Consider the following 22373-nt stretch of genomic DNA (forward strand, 5'->3'; position numbering starts at 1 on the left):
TTTTCCAAAACAGAGCACTGGTTAATGTACCCCAATTAAAAATATTATTCATGGTTCAGACACTAACCTCAAGTTTCAGGATGTCATGCTGAAGTTTGCGCTGGAAATCCAAAAAGTGAGAGATGGTCAGTTTCCCCTTCAAATCAGCCCCAAAGAAATAAGTAGTCAATGCAGAGCTGAAGCCTGTCTTCAAGGTGTTCCCTGTAGTCGAGCGGTCCCTATGACGCATGCCCATGCTAGTTTGGGAGCGAATGATGCTCTGAACCTAAGAGATTGCAAAAGTTAACACAGATATAACAAAGGAGACTGTATCACATACCCCCAAATCATCATTCCCACATCATGACCTGATGAAAAACAAAGCTCTTATTTAACTTTCCCCACACTTATTGTGCAGCTGAATTTCTTTAAAATCCTCTAATGTTAATGCAGGGGTGGCCAACTTCTGTATTCACGGGAAGCATTATCTTCTCTAGAATGTTACCCAGTTGGTAGTGAAAGGGTGGCAAGGAAACTTATTGTGTTGCACAAACTGACCTCCTCACATGTGATCAGCCTACATAATATAGCTAGCATCATGTCTAAGAGCTTCACAGATATACATATCACAGCATTAAATTCAAACTTGTGCATTTATGTTAATGCATGGTAAGTTACAAAAACTACACGTTTTTAAAAGTATAGAGTACCTCCTATTACCTATAATTTGAACGCATTGTTCTTTGCCTTTTGAATGAGACTGTGGACAAACCTTTTACTATGCCTTTATTAAAATTTGAAAGGGCTAGCAGGGGCTTGACAGAATTGTTTCAGGGGTTGGGATTTGCCAGTTGGCCACCCCCTGTTCAAATGCTGGAGCTTTCAAACTTTATCCCAGGAATAATTCAATGCTCAAACTCATCTGTTGCGTGACCTTAGCAGATTCCAAAGAAAAAGGATGGAAATGCATGAGATTATACAAGTGTCCAATATGCCTTCACAAAGTCCATGAAGAAAGGACACGAGGAAACCAAAGCTTTGTTAAAAGCAACCCCACAGAACATAGCATGTATCATCAGCCCAGAGCAGCAGTCAACATATATTAAGCTTAAGGTCTCTTCAAGACATATAGAAAACCTGGGCAGGCATACTGGAGGTCACATGAAGGGCTCATTTTTCCCCACAGCAAATGTGTTCCTTAAGAGCTCTTCTAACAAAATCAAAGCATATAGGAATATATAATCACACAAAAGCAATCATTAAGGGGGTACAGAGAATTCTACAATTGCTGACAAGCCACATGCAGGGAAATGAGCAAATGTTGAAAAATTATTCTTGTCCTCAGACTGTAGATCTCAAATCTGATAGTAGGTCCCAGTGACAAAAAACACCAGGTTATTGACAAACTTTAGATTATCATTGACTAACAACAACAAAACGAGTCAAATCCTGCCTGCTAGCAAACTGTGTAGAATCTAGATACCAACAGCAATCATATTTAATCACCAGGATTAGAAAACACAACCTGCCAAAAACAAGCTGCTGCTCCTCCCCACATGTAGTTTCTAGTTATCCAGCACTTAAGATTTACAGAAAAGGGGATGGATGGAGAAACAGCTAGGCTGAAAAGCAATTAAAGTAACTGCCAAGAACAGCTAAGTTGGCCAAGGTAAAATGGCTTAGCCCTGAGGAACTGTGGGGAATATCTTGTATGGGTTTCTAGGATGCATTAAGCTGGGAAAAATTACGGCATCTCATACAATTCAGCTACAGCTCATTAAGGCTGGAAGGCAGCTGCATCTTATCCATAGTGCCTGGTACCCAAGGTAAGAAGGCCTGAATAGCTGTAAATCTGTAGAGCTGTAAATAGCTGTAGGCTTGCCCTTGTGGTGAACTTCTGGACTATTCCATCACCAAGAGGTGTCATGATTGGCTAATTGGCCTTCTTATTGTTGCTGGGCAAATTCCCATAAAAGAAGGGCTGTCCTTCTGCTAGTTGCCCCATTCCACCCTGACTTACCTGCCAAGGGGGCAGGCTCTTATACTTTCCTGCTTGTGAGTATTTAGCTTAGGTTAAGTAAGCTTTGTTATTTTGTGTTTTTGTTGAACTCTCTCACTATATTTGTGTATGGGTGTTGCTCATGTCTAACCTGTTTAAGAGTGGTGGGCTTAAAGGAATTGTATGCTGCCCTTTCTATATGCACTTATATTTTTAATCAATAAGCTACCTCATATTAACTGTTATGTGTTACCTGAGAACAGGTGGCTCAATCCAGCACTTTGACTACAAAGCTACTGACCTCTGAACTGGGTTTGGCTTGAGGCTCCAGAGCAGTGAGTGTGAGGTTTTGCTCTTTGGAATCTATGCCAGTCTATAGGCACTCTGGGTTTCCCCTTGAACCAGAGTGTATGACCAAGCTAAGGAATGATAGCAGTCTACCTACCTTACAGGGTTGGTGTTTGGCTTAACTCAGCCCTGGTAAGGGAGGCACTGGTTGTGCCTGACCAGGATCAATTACCCTGGGGTTGGGGACTGACCCAGCAGTTTTTGACAGGAGCCAACACATAGTCATAGTAGGGACAATGCATCAGGTCCTGGCAGCATTCTTGGCCAACTTTATTAAGGGGTTCAGCAGGGAATTCTTTGGCATGTGATCTATGTGATTCTGTGATATGTCTTATTTTGATTCTGTCATACAAATGCTACCTATCCTTTGACAAAGGAATGGCTACAATCCTAACAAAGAAACATCTCCACCTGTGTGCTGACTGCAGTCTCATCATACCATGGGGAAGACAACTTTCCATATTGGTCAGAGGTGTCTCAATTTTAAAATGTTCTAATGCCATGGAGATCATTTTTAGTAAGCAGCTACAATACGCTACATTCTCCCTGTGAGAAACGAGACACGCTACAACTTTGAAGGGAGTATTTTGATAGCTAATGTCATTATATCATCTGAGTAGGAGGATTGGGATAATACACAGGAGAAGGATGAAAGGACCAATAAAATCACAGGCTTGTCTGCTTACTTTCAGACAAAAGCTACCCAATTTGCATTTTTCATCTTTTTAAAAAAAGATTGCCTTGAAAAGACACTGCTGAACTTCTCCCTACCCAAAAATATTTTGCCTAAGTGCAGAAACTAAGAATGAATGAAACACAGATACCTCATATTGAAATACATTGATTAACAAGATGAGCCCCATCCATTTATCTATTTTGGTTGGTTTGTTTCTCACCTGCACACTTGGCAGGCTTTCTTACCCACTTATGAAAGAGAGTAAGCTCCACTCTCTTGAACAATCATTCCCTCAGACAGCAAACTCTGGTAGTGAATGCTGACTGGATTAGAGCCAAACGAGTGCCATTGAAAACAAGAGTGAGGTACTGGTATGCTTAGAAGAACCTTGCAGAAGTACAACAACAAAACCTTTTTTAAAGAAACCCAAAGGGTACAAACCATCCTCCCACAAAATTGCCCAATGGGTACAAAACATGCTTGGTAGTCATGAAATGTTGATTTTCAGTTTGAAAAGAAAAAGAACTTTGGAGATGGGACGGTGAGACAGAATGGAATAGCTTGCTGGGAACACCCAAGCTGGAAATCTGAACAAGAGCACTTTCTAATGGAAGGTGAGCCTATTGTTTTGTTTTGTTGCAGAGCCCGTTAACTGATCCTCTTAAAAGGTTTTATTGAATGTGAGATATTACAACAACAGCAGAAACTGGAAAAAAGTAGATAGAAAATCTCATTTAAAATTATCTATTGAGGGCTGGCCTAATGTCACTTAAACCCTGCAACACATACTTATATTTATCACAGAAAAGTATTTCTCAGTGATGTAAATATGTATTTCCTAGGTATTCTTACCCTTCCCTATCTGATGTTGCATCTTATATGAGACTTTTCATACTGCCTCAAAGGAGTCTGTGTGGAGCTTGTTCATATGAAAAACATGTAACTTTCATTTGATCGCTCATGATGTACAATGCACTGAGCATGCCCTAGTTTTGAATCTGAGCAATAAAAGTCACTATGCAGCGGGGAGATAGCTGTGAATTAAGAGAATGGAGAAAGCTCTGTTTTTTAGGTAAATTATGGGGGAAATTGTCAATCAGTAACAGAAAAAAAGGACAAATAGAAGAGTGATTGGTACACAAGTCCCTAGTTACAGGGTATTCTACCACAATGTGAGGCATCCATCTAACTTTCCCCAGAAGACTCTTTAATGGAGTGAGACACTCAGTCATGACTTTGCAGATGATATATGTGCTTTTAGATAACGAAAGGGTGCTACATATAATATAAGAAAAAGAGGGAATGGTAGCATCTACATAAATCACTATTCTGACAAGGTAAGGTTCCAGGGGGAAGGGACTTGCCTGTTCAAACTCTTCCATATCCACTTCTCCATCCCCATTTAGATCAAACATCTTGAAGGCAATTTCAAAGTTCCTCTGAGGCGCTAGAGAGAAAGAAATACATTATATATCAAGTGTTATGAAGAAATAAGGCAGCAAAATAAGCTTGATCTAGGAGTTGTATCTATTAAAACATTGATTGTTAATGATTTGATTGTTAATATATTTGCCAGTACCCGTCTTCAATATGTTTCTTGTAAGGACTTGCTTCTCCTCCCGGAATTATGCTCTTATTCATTCTCATTCTAAATTAAAGTCATGCTACATTTGGACAACTCTAGTTACTTATCCATACACAAAATATTTGATGCAAACTCCCACCAAAAGGGAGGTGGTTAGAGAAAATATAAGAAGGAATGAAGAACCTTCTTTTGCTAAACAAAATATATTGAATAGGAGCATGAGAAAAATTGTGAATGGGCAACTGGTACAATGGCATATAATAAAACAAAAAGGGAACAACTTTTAAACAAGACATAAGCACATGCATAAAAATATGACAACCTAAATCTAGTTACTTGGAAGTAAGTCCTACTGAATTCACAAGGACTTACTTCTAAATAGGTTTTATAACCTACACCTCTGAAAAGTGACAGATGAGATGCAGTACAGACTATGCCACCTCCTCCCAAAAACATAATTAGTGTAGTACCAAAAAACTCTGACAGTCTTGGACATACAAGAATAAAAAGGCCTTTTTCTCACTTCTCTACATATCTAAGTAACAGTCCGAGAGGAAAAAAATGGGGGAAATTCCCTGTAGGGACTAGTCCATTATAGCAGGCAACTACTGCTACTCGATTAGGGCAAAGCGTCTCTACCATCTGTACCATGACTTTCCTAGACAAGGATTTTCTTGGAGGAATAAAAATTAATGCCCCCTAGCATTCTGCTGGGTGTCATATCTTGCATAAAAGCTGGTATTTGTATTCTCACACCAATCATCACCATATACCTTAGTCCCAGTGAAAAATATTTGCCTTAGGATTACCATCTGGATGGCTTCAAACCAGCTGAATGAGGGGGCTTTAACAGCCCCAACACTTGTTTGTAACTAGGCATTTTAAAATTGGAGTCTATTTGAGTTTAGTGTTTTTTGTCCACCTGTCCCTTTCAGAAAAATGGCAAGCCTAGCTTGCCTCCAGCACCATCGGTTTTGCTGTTGAATGTAGTTAATGTTGTGCATTTATCAACTGAGAATTCCTGTTTCTGTTGGTTAGTCTTTCAAACAAATCATCCATCACTGAACTACAAGAATACAGAGTTATGTGTCCCAATAGGGCTTATTAGCACCAAGCACACACACAAAATAACCCTGGTGTCTGTCTACCACTTTATTTTCTATTTTTCTTGTTTGACTTGCCAGGTTTAAGCAACAGTGCTTTCAGCTCCCCTGTGTACTGTTAAATTTCCTGCTTTTATATGAAATGTGAAAGCAGTAAAAGAGCAAGTATAATACAGTTCTGAAGTCAACAAACAACCGTGACAATTAGCATTAGCAGCATTGTGTATTTTCTCCTCCCCTTTGGGATCAAATGCCCTTAGCCTCAGCAAGTACTTCAAATTCTGAGTTCACTTATTGGCCGCAAACCTGAAAGGGCGGCGTTAGCTACAAGCTCATTTAACAGAAGTTTCAGGGGTGTGTGTGACATTTTGGTGTATATCTCGAGAACCAGACCACCTAGAAACTTAATTGTTTTTAAAATGAAAGATGGGAGTCTGGAGTTAAGGTGACTCACCCAGAGAGGACCCCAAAAATCTGGAGTCTCCAGGTGAAAATTTGAGACCTGGCAACCCTAATTCTCACCCTTTTAGATACAGACTTGCAATATTAGAGACTAATTTTTTAAAAGAAATACCTGCCAAACAGCTTTATTTGCAAACCAGTACTTAAAGGAAAAATTGTTTTGCATATGTTTGAACAGAGTTCATGGCCTGCTTGTAACAGAGCACTGGCTCCCAGCAAACCATAGTTTGCAGATTGGAAGCCGACCCTGCGAATGCATGCTCTCTCTCTGCCCTTCCCAGAATAATTTTCTCCCCCAAATCCATCATCTTCTGGGGTTAACCATGATTTCATGTCACACGTATACAGATGCAAATCATGGTTCTCTTGTAAACCAGAGATTGTTACCATGATTTGAGCGGGATTATAAACCATGGTTAGCATGAGATTTCAAGCTTAGTTTTTCTTGAAATAACTTTATGTTCACCAGCTAGAGCACTGTTCTTGAGCCTTGGGTCCCCAGATGTTGTTGGACTACAATTCCCATCATCCTTGACCATTGGCTAAGCCAGCTGGGGCTCATCGGAGTGATAGTCTGACAACTCTGGGGACACAAGGTTGAAGAACAGTGAGCTAGAGCAGCCAACTAGACTATTATGTTTTTTTCTTGAACTTTCCGTCTCTAATTTTTCTCACTTGTCAAATGCCTGAAAATGTCTGATTCCCTTGATAAATGCACTTTTAAAAAAATGTTTACACCCTTATTCTGTGCCTAAAAGGGTTTTAGACTGCCCTCTAAATCTACCTGTCCCCATGCTCAGCTTCAGCCCCATGCCCAGTTTTGGGAATATTCCTTAAAACTAGGAGAGTCCTTTGTTAAGTGTCTGTGGTTGGCTACCTACACATCTTGGGATTTGCTCTTGGGTCTTGTCGTGGAAGTTACTGCACTGACTAAAGGAAAATGGAGGCAGTTGGTTCATTAGTTTTTGGACAGTGTTTTGTGCTTTAAAGGGATGCCCTGGTATCCGGATACTCATGCATGACTCAGGGGCTTCACACCCATATTCACAAAACTGATGGCTGATTTGCAAAACTATGGTTTGTAATGCTGGCATTTGCATCGTATCTTATAGCAAGGAAAAAACTAAGGTTACACCTGCGATATAGGAGGAGGAGTACAGGGAGGGAAACAGATAAGAATTTTAAAATGGGATTTGGACTTCTCAATTCCAGTCTGCAAACGCAGGTTCCTGAAATGATTCTACAATTACTATTTATAGTATGTTTTTAACATACAAGGGACTTCACAATCTTCATTGTGTTTAATTTTTTATTAATTAATTTATTTATTTATATCCCACTCTTCCTCCCAGTAGGAGCCATGGGCAGCAAACAAAAGCACTAAAAAAACAACACTATAAAACACTGTAAAAACAGACTTTAAACAGGCCATGCATATTTGGTACAATTTACATGTTTTAGCTGTTTTTACGATATATTTGTAAATCGCCTTGAGATGCACGTGAAGGGAGATTTATACATTTTTTAATAATAATAAAAATAATAATGACAATGTAGCCAGGTAGGCTAGCAATGCATATTAGGTCTCCATTATGTGGGTTGCCTGGGTAAAGTGGGCAATTCTCCTTTATCAGGGTTGCTGAAGTTTCTGTGGGAAGCATCTAAACTATAGATCAGAAACCTGTTGGAATAAAACTCTCATCAGGCCCAGCTAGCATGCTCAATAATCAGGGATGATGTGACATGTGGTACTACAACATCTGGAGAGCCACAGATTCCCAATTTCTGGTATAAACCTTCAAAAAATAAATATTTGACAGGGAAATCCATACCAAATATTTTTCTAGCTGATATCAGTTAGGTCTCTGCAACATAGGGAACAACTATCAGCACACTAACAGTCCTTAACGTATCCTGGGCTCTGTATATTAACACAAGAACCTTGAATCTGGCCTGCTAGGGTATGGGCAGCCAGTGCAGATGATTTATCAGAGATGCCACATGCTATTGGCCCTCTGCCCCTATCAACAGGCATTCTGCATCAGCTGGAGCTTCCAGACCAGACCCAATTAGAGTGCACTGTAGTAATCCAGTTCTGATGTTACGGATGCATGGACAACAGTGGCCAAGTGGTCCAGATACAGCCATAGCTGGTATACCAGACGAAGCTGGTAAAATAATACAGTCTATGTGTGGATTATATGTTCTTCAAAATGGTACAGATCTTTGATACAAATGAGACACAGGTAAGACTACAAAGCCCTACATGGCTATATATTTCCTTCCTCCTTCTAAAATGTAATAGAACATGGTTAGAGGTTTCTGGTGAATATACTGGATTTACAGGACAATCCTATGCATGTTCATGCAGAAGGAAGTCCCATCGAGTTCAAGGGGACAGATTTACCAGTAAATTAGTTTAGGATTGTAACTTGAGTCAGAATTTTCTAGTACAGTATCAGCACTTCAACAAACATTAACTCCAGAAGAAAAAATAGATCAGCACTCCACTGGTTTAAGAATCTGAGCAGTACGAACAATTTACAGGCATGTATAATACCGTATTATAATTTAAACAGACAAAAAAGATAAAGGGAAAAAGACAAAATTGTTTCTTTACGGCTCATCCTTATAAAGTAATGAGATGTAAAATTCCATTAAAGGAACTTTAAACATATTAGACTTCCCACCTCCATATTCAGAAAATAATCAATTCATATTAGCTGGCATATGACACTTTGTCTTATTCAGATTTATATGCAAAATGCCCTTTATGGAAAAAGCAAGAGCAAAGCACCTTGAAGTAACAGAATTATCAAACTGAAATTCCAGATGAAAAGATGGGTTAAACTGGCTGCAGCAAGGCAATCCCCCCCAAACCCCACAACCACTAGGACTCTTTACAGTCCAAAGCACTGGTGGCCAGACTTCTTGGCCAGTGTGCCACTAGTCAAATCCAAATATTATATAGTGTCCACCTTCAGTGCACATGAATCCTCATTTGTTTTGCTTTAAGCATGCAAAAACACTGGATCTTCTAAAATAGTAAGTACATGCCCAGAGCCACCCTGAGAGTCTCGTCAAACTTACAAAGATTCCAGATTCTGCATGAAATTCTCTTCCAGAACTGAAGACAGTTCTGCTATATTCCACTGAAACATTTATGGTTAGCTCAAGTGGACTCTTTCATGGGCACTCAGGTCCAAACTACATCTAGTGCCATTCAGGCAACTGGAACAAATGGGAGCTCCCCACCTTCATACACATAGCAAATCCAGATCAGTTCCACAGTGGAGGGAGGGCAAAGAAACACTAGCCCCCACATCAGGGCCAAGGGCCCTCACACCTGCAATTTGCTTTCTAAAAAGCCATTGCAAATTGCATGAATGCAATGTAATTTCATCTAATTTGCTCCTCAGAAGAATCCTCAGTGGCTATTAGTTAGCTATGGGATTGCCATCTCCTGGTGATCATGCTGGCCATGTTGCATTTGACGAAAACCAAAACCCCATTTGGAGGCAACATAAAACATTTTTGTTTGTGCATACATTTAGTGCAAATTATTTTTTTTTAAGATATATTTAAGAATACAAAGGAGATACCAGGTTAAATAAATGGCAATAAATTGGGGTTTTTCAAGTGCCAATGATGAATACAGTTATACTTATCTTACCTTTGCAATTTGAAGAATTAAGACATAATATTTAGAAGAGAGTACAAGGCTTATCTTTTAGGAACATTATATCAGTTATAGGCCGACGTTCAATGGACAAAAAACAAAACACAGACAACAACTTCTATAGTAAACTCCATGCTCAAAATGAAGTCTTGACCCAATTATATAAATTGTGATTCTGAACTTGGCTTGCTAGAAGGCTAGAATCTGTCAGGCTGGCATGATAAAGATTACATTATAAAGGCTTCATGTTATATAGAATAATTGCTATGGACTCACAATTACTTTGTGTCCTGGAACTGCAATTACCATTGCCAGTGATTTGGCAGATCACCATTTATGTTGCATAAAGCATATTACTGATATGTGGTAACTGCTGCATGTACCAAAATCCTCAGTGAAGATGCCTTTGAGATATTGAAAGAACTTCCAATTTAGAAAATGCTTCTGTTCCCATTAGAAGAACAAACACCTTTTAACATTTCCTTTTTCATTATCCATTTGTGAATCTATCCTGACAATATGCCAATGACTGAGGGTAGAAACACACTCACTGTTCAGCCAGTTCCAGTGTGTCTCCACCTCTCTCTTCTGAAAACGGGGACACAAGACATTAGTCAAACATGCTCCTTTTTACTGTAAAACCTGGTGGAAGCAGCTTGAGTGCATTTTTTAAAATTAAACTTCAAAGAGATTTTGCACCTGATCAGCAGATCAACTTGTTCCCCCTCCAGGTAATGTAAATGCTTTGATCTGGCAACTAGTGTGTTTACAGCCTGACTTCCACAAAACCCTGGTCATACAAATGTGCAGGGTTTGTTTATTAATTTATACATTTTGCTCAAACCAAAGCTTGATGGGAGATCCCCAGTTGGAATCTCTCACAATGTTTAAGTTTTTAAAAAGCTGCTGCAGAGCCCCCTGAGGCATGGTGCTATGGGAGTGGGGGTTAACCCTTTCCTTCTGCAACATTTTCCCAGTCTAAATCCTATTTGTCTATTTGTCCCAATATAGATCTCAGTATGTTCTCACAGAATTAATAACTGGTGGTGGTGGTGGTGGAGAACTGGCTTTGTTGGATTAACATAATGCCCTTACTTGCAGCTTCACCAGTCAATGGCATTACCAATGAATCAGATTAAATTGAATTGGCTGATTACCAATGAATCAGATTAAAACAAGTGTTTCTCTGGTCAGAAATACAATCCTATTCAATACCATTCAAGTTTGTACACACTGGTACACAGCATCTTCGTTAATTCTCATATAGTAATTAGGTTAATGGGAATATTTATGGAACATATCCAACTGTACAAGAAAAGATGGGGGGAAGTATAGATAGGTACTAGGAATTGATGTGGGTAGGTAGAAAAGGGCTTCTCAGGCTAATGGGTCTTGTCCATCACTACGAGTGATACAGAGCTTTCTCCACATGGAACTCTAAAAGGAAAAAGGGCCAAGGATCTCCAACAGAGAATTCTCAGCATTTTCTACAATTACAAATAATCTGGATTTATTGGGAGGATGGAAGATACACCATGGCTACTAGCCAGTTAAGCCATGGTTTAAATCTGTAGTGCAACTGCTCACTTTCATTTCTCTTTTTCTACAGTAGAGAGCATCAGCAGAAACCTATTTAGACTATCTGCCTTTCTTCCACTTCTCCCATTAATATGAACTATGGGAGACTAGGACATGGCTTGATCATAGAATGGTAACCTAACCTGGCCTTAGAAGTTACACTAGAGGGCTACAATCCTAAACATCCTTACTTAGAAGCTACTTAATTGATCAATGGGATTTACTTCTAGTAAATATGGCCATTTTAAAATTACAGTGTTTTCCCATGGTGGCTATACCATTTTAACAAAATTTAAAACCGTTAAGAAAAGCAACAGACCTATATTTTTCTGTTGATTTTATCCGTGTCAGATTTCCAGTATCACTTTGCTACTATCACTTTCCCAACAAATATATCCATACATCAGTTTGAATGCAATTTCTCCCAACATATTTTTAAAGAAGATAAAAAGGAAACTCCATCTCATTTTGTTCAACTCTAGTATCTCATCAGTAAGGAAATTTGAACCGTGCTGATAAACATTCAAACTGGGGAGCAGCTGAAGCAATGAAACTGGTGCAGCAGCATCCTCCAAGCTGCTTTGCTACAGTGTTCATTTAACACAAGACTAGAAGATATCAACACAATTCTATATGTTATTTTATTATCAGTTTTTGGGGTGTGTGAAGGAGAATCATAGAAGCACAGAGCAGACTAGGAAACAGACTGCATGAGAGCAGTAAATTACTTATAAATAAAATATGGTGACAGACTTCGTTTTCAATGCAGTAGGCAAACAGCTCCCTGCTTGTAAAATGCAAATGAGTTTTATTTAACATTTGGCCAGCTGATGGGCCCTGTGGTAATAAAAAAACCCTAGAACACATTTTCTTGATTTTATTGGTCTAATACTTCATAACTCTACTCTTGGGGTTGCAAAGGATATCCACTTGAGAGACCAATATACTTAAAAAAAAAAAATTCCTGCAAAGGAGCACAAAAGAATGAGAATGGACTGATATTTTGAAACAGAAAGAAGTGGAATTGGCAGAACAACAACTGCGGATAACATCAAATATCTTAATTTTGGCACTTAATTTTCCTTGCTTGTAATTAGGCTTTCAAAGACTAGCATAGATGCTTTGGGTAGTGCCAAAATGGACAGAACGTAACTAATTAAATCTGAATTAAAATATAGCTGAGACAAGCCCCATTTTTCATACCATCTATAGAAGCATTTCATGATGCTGTTCCACTAGTTTTGATTACATATATTCTCACTTTACCAAGGATTCCAGCTCCACTGAGTTAAATGGATCTTGCTCCCAGGTAAGTGCACACAGCATTGCAGCCTAAATATGTAGCCATCTTCTAAGCATATTTATTGTTATTTTAAAACATTTTATAGGTCACATTTACGAGTAAAAACTCTCTCAAGGGTGTTTCTATCATAAAATATTAAATAAATAACAATGATCACACACTAATAAAACCAGTGGGAAAACAAATGCATCCCACCCAAAACATAGTAACGGCCAGACTATTTGTTTTTGAACTAATTTGTGCTCTTTAAAAACAGCTAAGATTCTGCAATTATAATTACACATAAGTAGTTTAACATTCTATTACTTAATAACATTCCATTTTACTTTTTCTTAATGGCTTATTTTATTTACATGCAGTAACCAATTATTTCATTAGAGGCAGAAACTAATTAAGTTCTCACAGTTCAAAACTAATTAACAGGAGCTATGGAACAAAGAAGATGTCTCAAGTCAGAATTCATGCCAAAACATGGTTAAGGAAGCTAAAGGATACAGTCATAACTGTGCCAGCCCCATACCACGACTCAAACATGTAACCCTGGCACAACTGGGTAACGCAGCCTCGCTGTAGCAGTCATCATAGACAACAGCAGCATTGCACAAATCAATAACATGAAAGGGCAGAGATAAAATGTATGTAAGAAGGGCAAAATAAAGATACAAAATTCCTCAAGCTTTGAAGAGAATTCAACTGCATCACAGAATTCACATCAGGATGAGAAATTAAGCCCGAGTTAAGGGAAATAAAAAGATTCTGGCTTGGATCTTAGACAATGACCTGCTATCTACCAGTCTAGTACTGAAACAGAGCAGTTCCTAGCTCAAAACTGAACGCATGTGTGCAACTGAAATATGGAGGCTGAATAGAAGAAAGTATGATGTCTTAGAGCTCCTACTGGGATATCTGAGGTGAGGATGACTACAGTTATAATACTTCTCGTTAAGTGCAATATAGAAAACCTAGTCGCCTGAGGACAAAGTTGTGGCCAATCTACATGTTACATTGCTAGACTTCAATGTTTTTAATACTAGGCACCAGCATGTTCTTGTCTCCAGGTCATTGCGTGGACACTTAAACCTTCATAGACCTGTATCAGCATAGAAAATGTAGTAGAAAGAGTAGTAGTGAACAAATCATATACTTTAACACTTCAATAGGCTCCAGGCAGAAAGTCTTTCCTGCAAAAACATGCTTCATAATTTGTTTGCAGCTTATTAGCTTCTTAACTAATCCCTCTAGCATTTCTTTTCGGTTCTCCTATTTACTCTCCTTCTACCTGCTCACCTTTGCCCTGCGCATGGTGACTGTGCGTTTCTGAGACTATTATACATGGAGGGTTTGACTACAGGTGTTTTATGTCTGCATATGAGATGCAAGAACTTTTGCATTTAGCATCAAGGTAGATGTTTATGAACATTCCATGACAACATGAAAATTAGCCAATCACCACAAAATCCCTTCATTCACTATAGACAATGTTTCTTAATTTTATGGATAGCTCTACAGAATCCATATGCCCCTTCAGTAAGGAAAAAGATAAATGTTACAACAAAAATAAAGTTGGGTTGGGTGCGGAGAAAAACCAAAATAGCATAATTAAAAACTCAGTTCATAATTATTCATTGACAACATGGTTCAGGGATGGCCAAGCAATATCTTAGGCCTAAGCCATGTCTTATTTTGTTCAGCCTCTACCACATCCCTAGACCACTTGTTGCTCCTCAACTGACAGGCTCTCCTTCCAGCAACAAATAAGAGGAAACCTCTGAAGCTTCCATGATTGATTTTTTTGTTTTTCACTTTTTTTAATTCAAGTGCTCATCGGGTTGATTCAAGTGCTCATCTGCTTGATACTGTTATCTGAAATAAATCCCAAGTGGCATCTATACATCTCCCATTCATATTATTAATTTTTATATCTGAGTTACATCCATGGGATCATGGTGGGCAATGGAAACATCTAGTGGCTCATCAAGCATCAAAAGAGTATCCGGGGGGGGGGGGGAAAGGATAGAAAAAATAAAACAGCCTTTCCTAGTTTATAAAGTAGCTACATATACTGTGTGAGGTAATCCAAAAGCCCATTTACACTGAATTCTGCAGCAAGTTCTTGATCATTTAGTTGGACAAACTACAATTTCCCTCTCTGCACTTTCCTGGGCAAGAAAAAAATTAATGTGGAATTGCTATTTGATGCCTCAGCATTTCTCAGTAATATGCTGAAAGTGCGAACTAATAGATATGTATTATGCACAGCAGAGAATGGGGAAGAAACTGTCATATTTATAGATTTGCTTTTCTTGCCAACAGACTATAAACTTAATAATTTGAATATTTTGAAACCAAAGAAAATTTCTAACACACATTATTAGTACAGACGGTGTTTGTGTATAGGGGAAAGATTCAGGCAAACATCTGCCAGCTCTTCCACTGAATCAAGTTAGCCTAGTTTGATCTGAACTCACCTCCTGCTACTTTTGGGAATCAAATCTCCTCCCTTCCTGTTCAGCGACTTGGCAAGATGAAACAAAAGGTCACAGTTTAAGCCTGAATATCCCAGTAGAAAGTGGAAGGATAGGAATATAGATTTACATGCAGAAGTTTGTCGGTTTAATCCCCAGCATCTCCAGGTACAGCTCCATTGTCAGTGTGTGTAAGACAAACTGAGCTAGACTGACAATAGTATGACTTGGTGAAAGGTAGCTTCCTATGTTTCTATCAACACAATCTATGGCACTTTCAGCAGCAGCAACGGGTTATGAAAGTGTTTTTGCTCAAATCCAGACATATGGATTGATGTCAAAAGTAATCTGGGACTGACCTACATAAACCCACTGATCAGATGTTCTTGATGAGTTACTTATTTATTATTTTATTTATTTAAGCCATTTCTATACCACTTAATATATATAAAAATCTCTAAGCGGTTTACAGACAATAAAACAACAGCAAATATAAAAATATACAATAAAGCCACAATACAAATGCATATGTAATACAAATTAACAAATAAATATTAAAACAATTGCCTTGCACTTCTCCACTCAACATCTCTCAACCTCCTGGCTCTCACCCAGGACTCCACCCATCCACTCTGGCTCTCACCCAGGGTCCAACACACACAAATCGTCTCCAAAGTCTTACAGGCTTCCCAGGGGATCCCAAAAATGGTGAACAGAAGGATGCGGGGGGCAGCTGGAGGCCTAGGCTGCCCCTGCGCTGGAAGGCGCTGTTGACAAGGACGCCGTTCTTGCCAAGGCAGCGTAGGTAGAAACTACTTACCTGTGAACATTCAGATTTGTTATACAAACTGACTCTCTCTGCTAGCATATTCAGAACTATGTTTCTAAAGGGTTAGATACTATTAATTACTGATGGAAGAGATTAGTCTTCCAGACCCAAAATAGTTAAAACAGACAATTGTTTGAAGAACATAAGAACAGCCCTGCTAGATCAGATCAAAGGTCTATCTAATTTCCCACAGTGGCCAACAAGATGGGAAGCCCATAAGCAGCACGGGAGGGCAACTTCTTCTGGTGTTCCACAGCAAATTGATTTTATATATCTGATTGTTGTTGTTTCTCAATTGTTACTATTGTTAGTCAAAGGGCGGATCAGGGAATAGGGATCCAACTTGTGCTGGATGGGGTTACACTCCCCCTGAAATCACAGGTTCGCAGTTTGGGAGTTCTCCTGGACTCGGCCTTGAACCTGGAGGCACAGGTCTCGGCTGTGGCAAGGAGTGCCTTTGCTCAACTAAGATTGGTACGCCAACTGCGCCCGTTCCTTGACCTGTCAGACTTGACTACGGTGACACATGCCTTAGTTACATCCCGATTGGACTACTGTAATGCGCTCTACGTAGGGCTGCTCTTGAAGACTGCTCGGAAACTTAAACTGGTACAAAGAGCTTCAGCCAGGATGTTAACTGGAGCTGGGCTCAGAGAACATACAACCCCGCTGTTGTACCAGCTCCACTGGCTTCCAATCTGTTTCCGAGCACAATTCAAAGTGCTGGTTTTAACCTATAAAGCCCTATACGGCTTAGGTCCAGGCTATCTGTTAGATCGTGTCTCCCTCTATGACCCTGTCCGAGCTTTGAGATCATCTGGTGAGGCCCTGCTCAATATTCCATCTTTCTCACAAGCTTGCTTTGTAAAAACACAGAAAAGGGCCTTTTCAGTGGCTGCCCCTAGATTGTGGAATTCCCTCCCTAGCGAGGTTCGACTGGCTGCCTCACTTTCATCCTTTCGTGCCCAGGTTAAGACTATTTTATTCAGATGGGCTTTTAACTAATATTGTCTTTTTTAACTTTTACTGATTTAATCTATTTTTAATTGTTTTAAACTGTATATTGCTTGTTTTTAATTGATTATGTTTTTTATTTGTAAGCCGCCCTGAGTTCCTTGGAAAAAGGGCGGGGTATAAATATTTTAAATAAATAAATAACAATGACAACAACAACGCTTTGTTTTATATAGTGATCAAAAGTTTTAATCGGATTTTGCTGTTGCTCTACAACATCAAATAAGAACTCACTAGAAAATGCTCTTGTCAAGTAGCTTCAAGTATCATATTTGACGCAAAAAAATCTAAGAACCTCTAGTTTAAAGGATTGGATAGACACTCTAAGAAAGAGTGAGTCATGCAAATGTACATTGCCATCATTTAAGGATTTTTTTAAAATAAAACCCATGGTGTCAATTAAACAATAAGGACAAACATGTACTTACTGGAAAGGACTGTAGTGAGGAAGATATAGTCAGAAAAGGAGATCAGACCACATTCTCCAAGTGCATAAAATATGCTGTCTTCATCTGCAAACTTTTCACGTTCCTGAGAAATTCTCTATTTTAAGAAATCGAAAGCACCACGATCCCAAGAGAAGAAAAAACAAACTCAATTAAAAAGGCCAGCAGTAAAAACAGGACCACAGTTTTTACATTTTTAATACTGTTGCCTCTAACCATCCATTTTCCTAAATATATCCCCCCTATTACTATTCCATATACCTTTGTGGCCTTTAAATCTATCAATTGTTTCTTGAAGATTAAAAAGATCAAAATCAAACTTTATTCTATATCTTGCAACACAGTTTTCAACCCAAAAGAGTCAACTCAAAAGTTGCCTCCTTGGACCTTCCACCAAGCTAATAGTTAGAAGAATGATAAGGTATTCCTAGGGCTCTTTATTGCCATTTTTTTAAATAGTGACCACAAGGAATTTCACTCACAGTTTTGTGTTTCCTTCATTTTTAAAAAAATTGCAACATACTAGTACTTGGAATTTTCTGCTTTGAATAAGCTAAACAGCAACATTTTCAGCAAAGCTTCTCACTGAAGCTATATAAAGCAGTTACTTCGGTTGCAACATGGGCAAAGTATGGATCCAATGATACCCATTTCTTAGCCATGGTAAAGAAATGGGAAGCAAGTTGCAGTATGGTTAATAATGTTTTTGGGATACATGTACATTGATACAAGCCATGTTTAATGCTAACCATGGTTCCCCTAAAACTAAAAGTTGTAACTATGGCTTGAAGTAGATTTGCAGACCATAATATCATGAGTTACTCAAGTCTCAGTTTGTGTCAGTGCACGTACAACAGAAAACCCTTGTTAACACTAAAAATGGAATGGAGAGTAGAAGTTGCTTCAAGAGGAAGAAGAAGTGGGATAGAGAGCATTAAGCCTATGGTCCACTCCTAATCTCAACACCACAGTTAAGGTATCAGCAACATCACATCCGCATTGGACCATGGTGAAATAAAGCATGCTTATAGTCATTGTAGTGCAGACAGGAACCTTTTAATTATCTGACCACAAGACTGTTCTCCCTTTACCCTACAACACACACAGGATGAAGTGCTCAACTCAAGAACATTAAATCATTTTGACATCTGAAGATTTAAAGGCCAAAAAGGATGCACAAAGTGGGTTAGAGGTTGGGTTCCAAGTTTTCAAAATTGTGAACTAGTTCAGAAGTATTACTAGACATATCACACAAAGACACACACACACGGGAAAAAATATTAAAAGGACAAGTGGAATTGTTAATCTGTATGAAATCATGCAGCCACAGAAGCACAGAAATTGCAAGCTTAAGTTTTAGGAGGAGTATTAGGGAACAAAGAAAGACATCACCAACAGCACACCAGGGTCCAGTTATACAACTGTCTCTTATCTGTTACCTCTGTCTAGCGAGGATCCCATCATATACAAGATAAAGGAAATACAATTTGTTAAGTAATGACACTTAAAGCACATCAAAAGCACATTGAAAACATCATAGCATATTTTGTTCTGCTACATTTGAAGACCCAAGGGAAATCTGGAGCAATTAACTAGTTCTGGTTAATGTATGTTCCTAATTAAGATATGTGGACAAGTGCACCATGAGATATTGCCTCCAGGGTCCTCATCCCATTTCTGTCTTATAAAACACATTGTACTTAAATTGGAGAGTCCATTGAATTTAGATAAAAGCTAGGCATTATCTGGTTCCCAAAGTTACAATGGAAAACAGTAATTACCCTGATTGAAAACTGCAACTTCTAATTAAACCCCAAATATATGAGCCTTACACAAATGTGCACACAGTTCTTATTTTGTCAAAGAGAGACTGTCAAAATGTCAAATGAGAGATCATTAACAAGAATCTGAAACATTTATCTGCGCAAACACTTATAGGGAAGTTCAGAAATATATCCTAATGCTAAGAAGGGTGCCTTTTCAGTAAACAAGTGTTTTGGTCTTGCCAATCCCATTTTGATATTGTTTTGTAAAAAAATAATGTTGCTGAAGACTTTTTACACAGCATTGGTTCAGAATAGCTTCAGGCTACTAATTACATTAATGTTGCATATTTATCTCTCTACATGAAGTTCCTACAGCTATGTCTGTGTGATTTTGCATCTTATAACATGTATTTAAGCAACCAATGTACTCATTATGATCAAGGGAACCACATTTTAACACCAAATGTAGATGAAGACTGAATGTGCCAGGTCTGGTATGTGCTATCAATGATATCTGGGAATATATTCACAGTACAACACATTTGGTCTGTAAGAATTATATCAAGAAAAAACCCGCTTTTTAAATGGCAGATCCCAAGGCATTTCACCAACTGCTTCTGAAACTCCCTTCAGTTTCAAGCAAGGTTTAATATGCAGCATGGAAGCCTGAAATTCAAGAAACTCTTCCAATGTCTCCTTGGACACATAGAACTAGAACACAACATTCCTTAGATCTAAGGCAGGAATTTAAGCCACCAAGATTTCTTAGCCTTTGTCACTGCAATTCTCTTTAAAGAAGGATCACATCTGTATCCAGACAGATGGGAGGGAAATAAAAGTGGAGGCCCCTTAACCTCAAGAAAATGTAACTGGACCTCCCATTCTTAGATCAGGCTCTGGGCAGATTTCCGACTATGCCATTCTCCTCATTCTCCTTCCAATATATCTAAATGACTCAAGAATTTAGACAGTTGTGATCCTAAATGCATTTAACTTACAAGTTTCAGTTCCAACAATATATTTCCCATAGAGAGTGGGTTTGTTTTGGCTGATTTAGTGATACCAATTGGGTAGATGTTGTTTTTAAGGGGGGGGTGTTTTTAGAACAAAAGCACTAGAAATGCTTTAATGTCCATGCTGTGTTTTTAGAAAGTTAACATAAGAAATAAAACACAAGAGAAAACCCCACCAATAATCAGAATGTACTTTCTTGTTCCAGAAAACTTTTAAAAGACACATGGTATGTGAGGTGGGAGAAGTCTCTTAGGAAACCATTAGACTAGTAAAAGAACAATCTTCACCCATAAATATTAAAACATTTCTTATGTCACACTTTCACTAGAATTAGTTATATATATTTTCCTTGCACTCAGAGCAACAGCTGTTGATAGACAATTAGTATTTAAACATGGTCAGAATACAAAATGCACATTTGTCTATAGACCTGAGTATCACTGAGTGAGCTTCCTGTTCCCTCTGCAATTCTGTAAAGAGTATTAATTCTACAGGTATAAAATCAATCACTCAAGCACACTCCATTAAAATGTATTTTCTCTTGTGTATAAAACTAAGTTCTATGAATCTCAATGCCATCTTCCCCTGATTGTCTTTGCTGCTGTTTTATCTTGCTTTGCTGCTGTTTTATCTTGCTGCACAATGCATTATTACACTTCAGAAATCTAATGCAAGGTATTGAAAAAGCAAAATCAGCATGCAAATTGTGATACAAACAAAAGCAGTAAACTGTATTCTTGTTAGTGTTAATATACTAGCTTCTTCTCAATATACATGAGGGTTATCCTTACCATCAATAAAATAACTTCAGCACAATCCTCATATTGCAGGCCCTTTTTGCACCTGGATGCTAAATAAATTTTCAGTATCCAATGCCAATTTAGTTTATTTGTCTAATTAAGAGACGAGTAAATACTTCTGTATATACATAGCTTCCACTTGCTTTTGGGATGTTGCTCCAAATGGGCCCTGGCTATGAAAGGCAGTTAAGCCGACTTAAAAATTTTGGATTTTTGATTTGGAATCAAACCAATATGGCCTCTTCAGAGTATTGCCTGAAGTTCACAACACAGCCACTGTAAGTTAGGAAAAATGAGCAATCCGTTAGGAAAGAGGTTATGTACAATAACATTTCTGGAGATGAGATGTCCTGTTAGACACCAGGATACAAGGCAAGCATACAGACATATACATACTTTAGCTGAATATCCATTCATTGTATATAACAACACAAGCAAGAACGTATACAGAAGAAAAGGTGAACAATTCCATTTCCACCAAATAGATTTAGACCATCAGCTCAGTGAACAATCAAAGCAATGCTTCTTGCAGATGTAGCTGTACATGGATCATGCAGGAAAAGTGAATAACTAAGACAGAACAAAACTAAGACATCTGTCAAAAGGAGAGCAAGTAAGACTGCAAATACACATTTTGTCCAATGGGTTAAATAAATCATGGAAGGCAACATTTTGAAGTGTCTACATTCTAAGGTACTATGATAATGTTGCATCAAATACAACAGAAAAAACCACATCTATGCTCTTGAATTCATTTCAGAAAGTCATGACATGAGAAAAATGTTGTCGGAACTGGCCCTCTATGAGAAGTGAGGTTGGATAAATGTTTTTTTCCCCTCTGCATTCCTAAGTACTTCAAGTACAGGAGTCCTTCTAGCTTCCTGTTGATGACGGAAGAAAGAAATAGCAAATGCACTGTCACAATAGCAGAACTCTAAGGGTAGTCCCAGGCCCTGGGCATACCACACCACACAATCATAATATCAGGCTTACTGGCTGGACCATTCAAGTCAAAATTCCAGTCCTATACTGACAAGAGCTAGATATTTACAAAAGTGGAAATATACACCCACCCAAATATATCTGGAATATTCTGCCTTACTTCCTGTGTAAAATTAATGAGTAAAATTAATTGACATTACACCACGTCAGACCACTGGTCCATCTTGCTCCATATTGTCTAGCTGCATTGACTGGCAGGGGCTCTCCAGGGTTTCAATACACATATATTTACTGGCTAAACAAACATGTGTAGAGATGCTTTATCTTTCTGTTCATCTGGCTGTTGGAAGGTAAGATATGTACACTTGGATAAAGAAATATTATT

The 22373-nt window shown here is 38.4% G+C and overlaps 1 protein-coding gene across 2 annotated transcripts in view; it reads right to left on the bottom strand.

Annotated features, from left to right (window-relative positions):
* The window catches only part of MICU1 (mitochondrial calcium uptake 1), a 203303-nt gene that overhangs the window by 88793 nt on the left and 92137 nt on the right, over window positions 1-22373 (bottom strand). For both annotated transcript variants that reach the window (XM_061635302.1, XM_061635303.1), the window contains exons 6-8: window positions 17449-17563; window positions 4367-4449; window positions 68-265 (exon numbers count right to left, since the gene is read on the bottom strand). In XM_061635302.1, the coding sequence (XP_061491286.1) occupies window positions 68-265; window positions 4367-4449; window positions 17449-17563 (396 nt within the window). The remainder of the gene's footprint in view (window positions 1-67; window positions 266-4366; window positions 4450-17448; window positions 17564-22373) is intronic.

This window comes from Rhineura floridana, chromosome 7 (assembly GCF_030035675.1).
Source record: "Rhineura floridana isolate rRhiFlo1 chromosome 7, rRhiFlo1.hap2, whole genome shotgun sequence".
Taxonomy (NCBI): domain Eukaryota; kingdom Metazoa; phylum Chordata; class Lepidosauria; order Squamata; family Rhineuridae; genus Rhineura; species Rhineura floridana.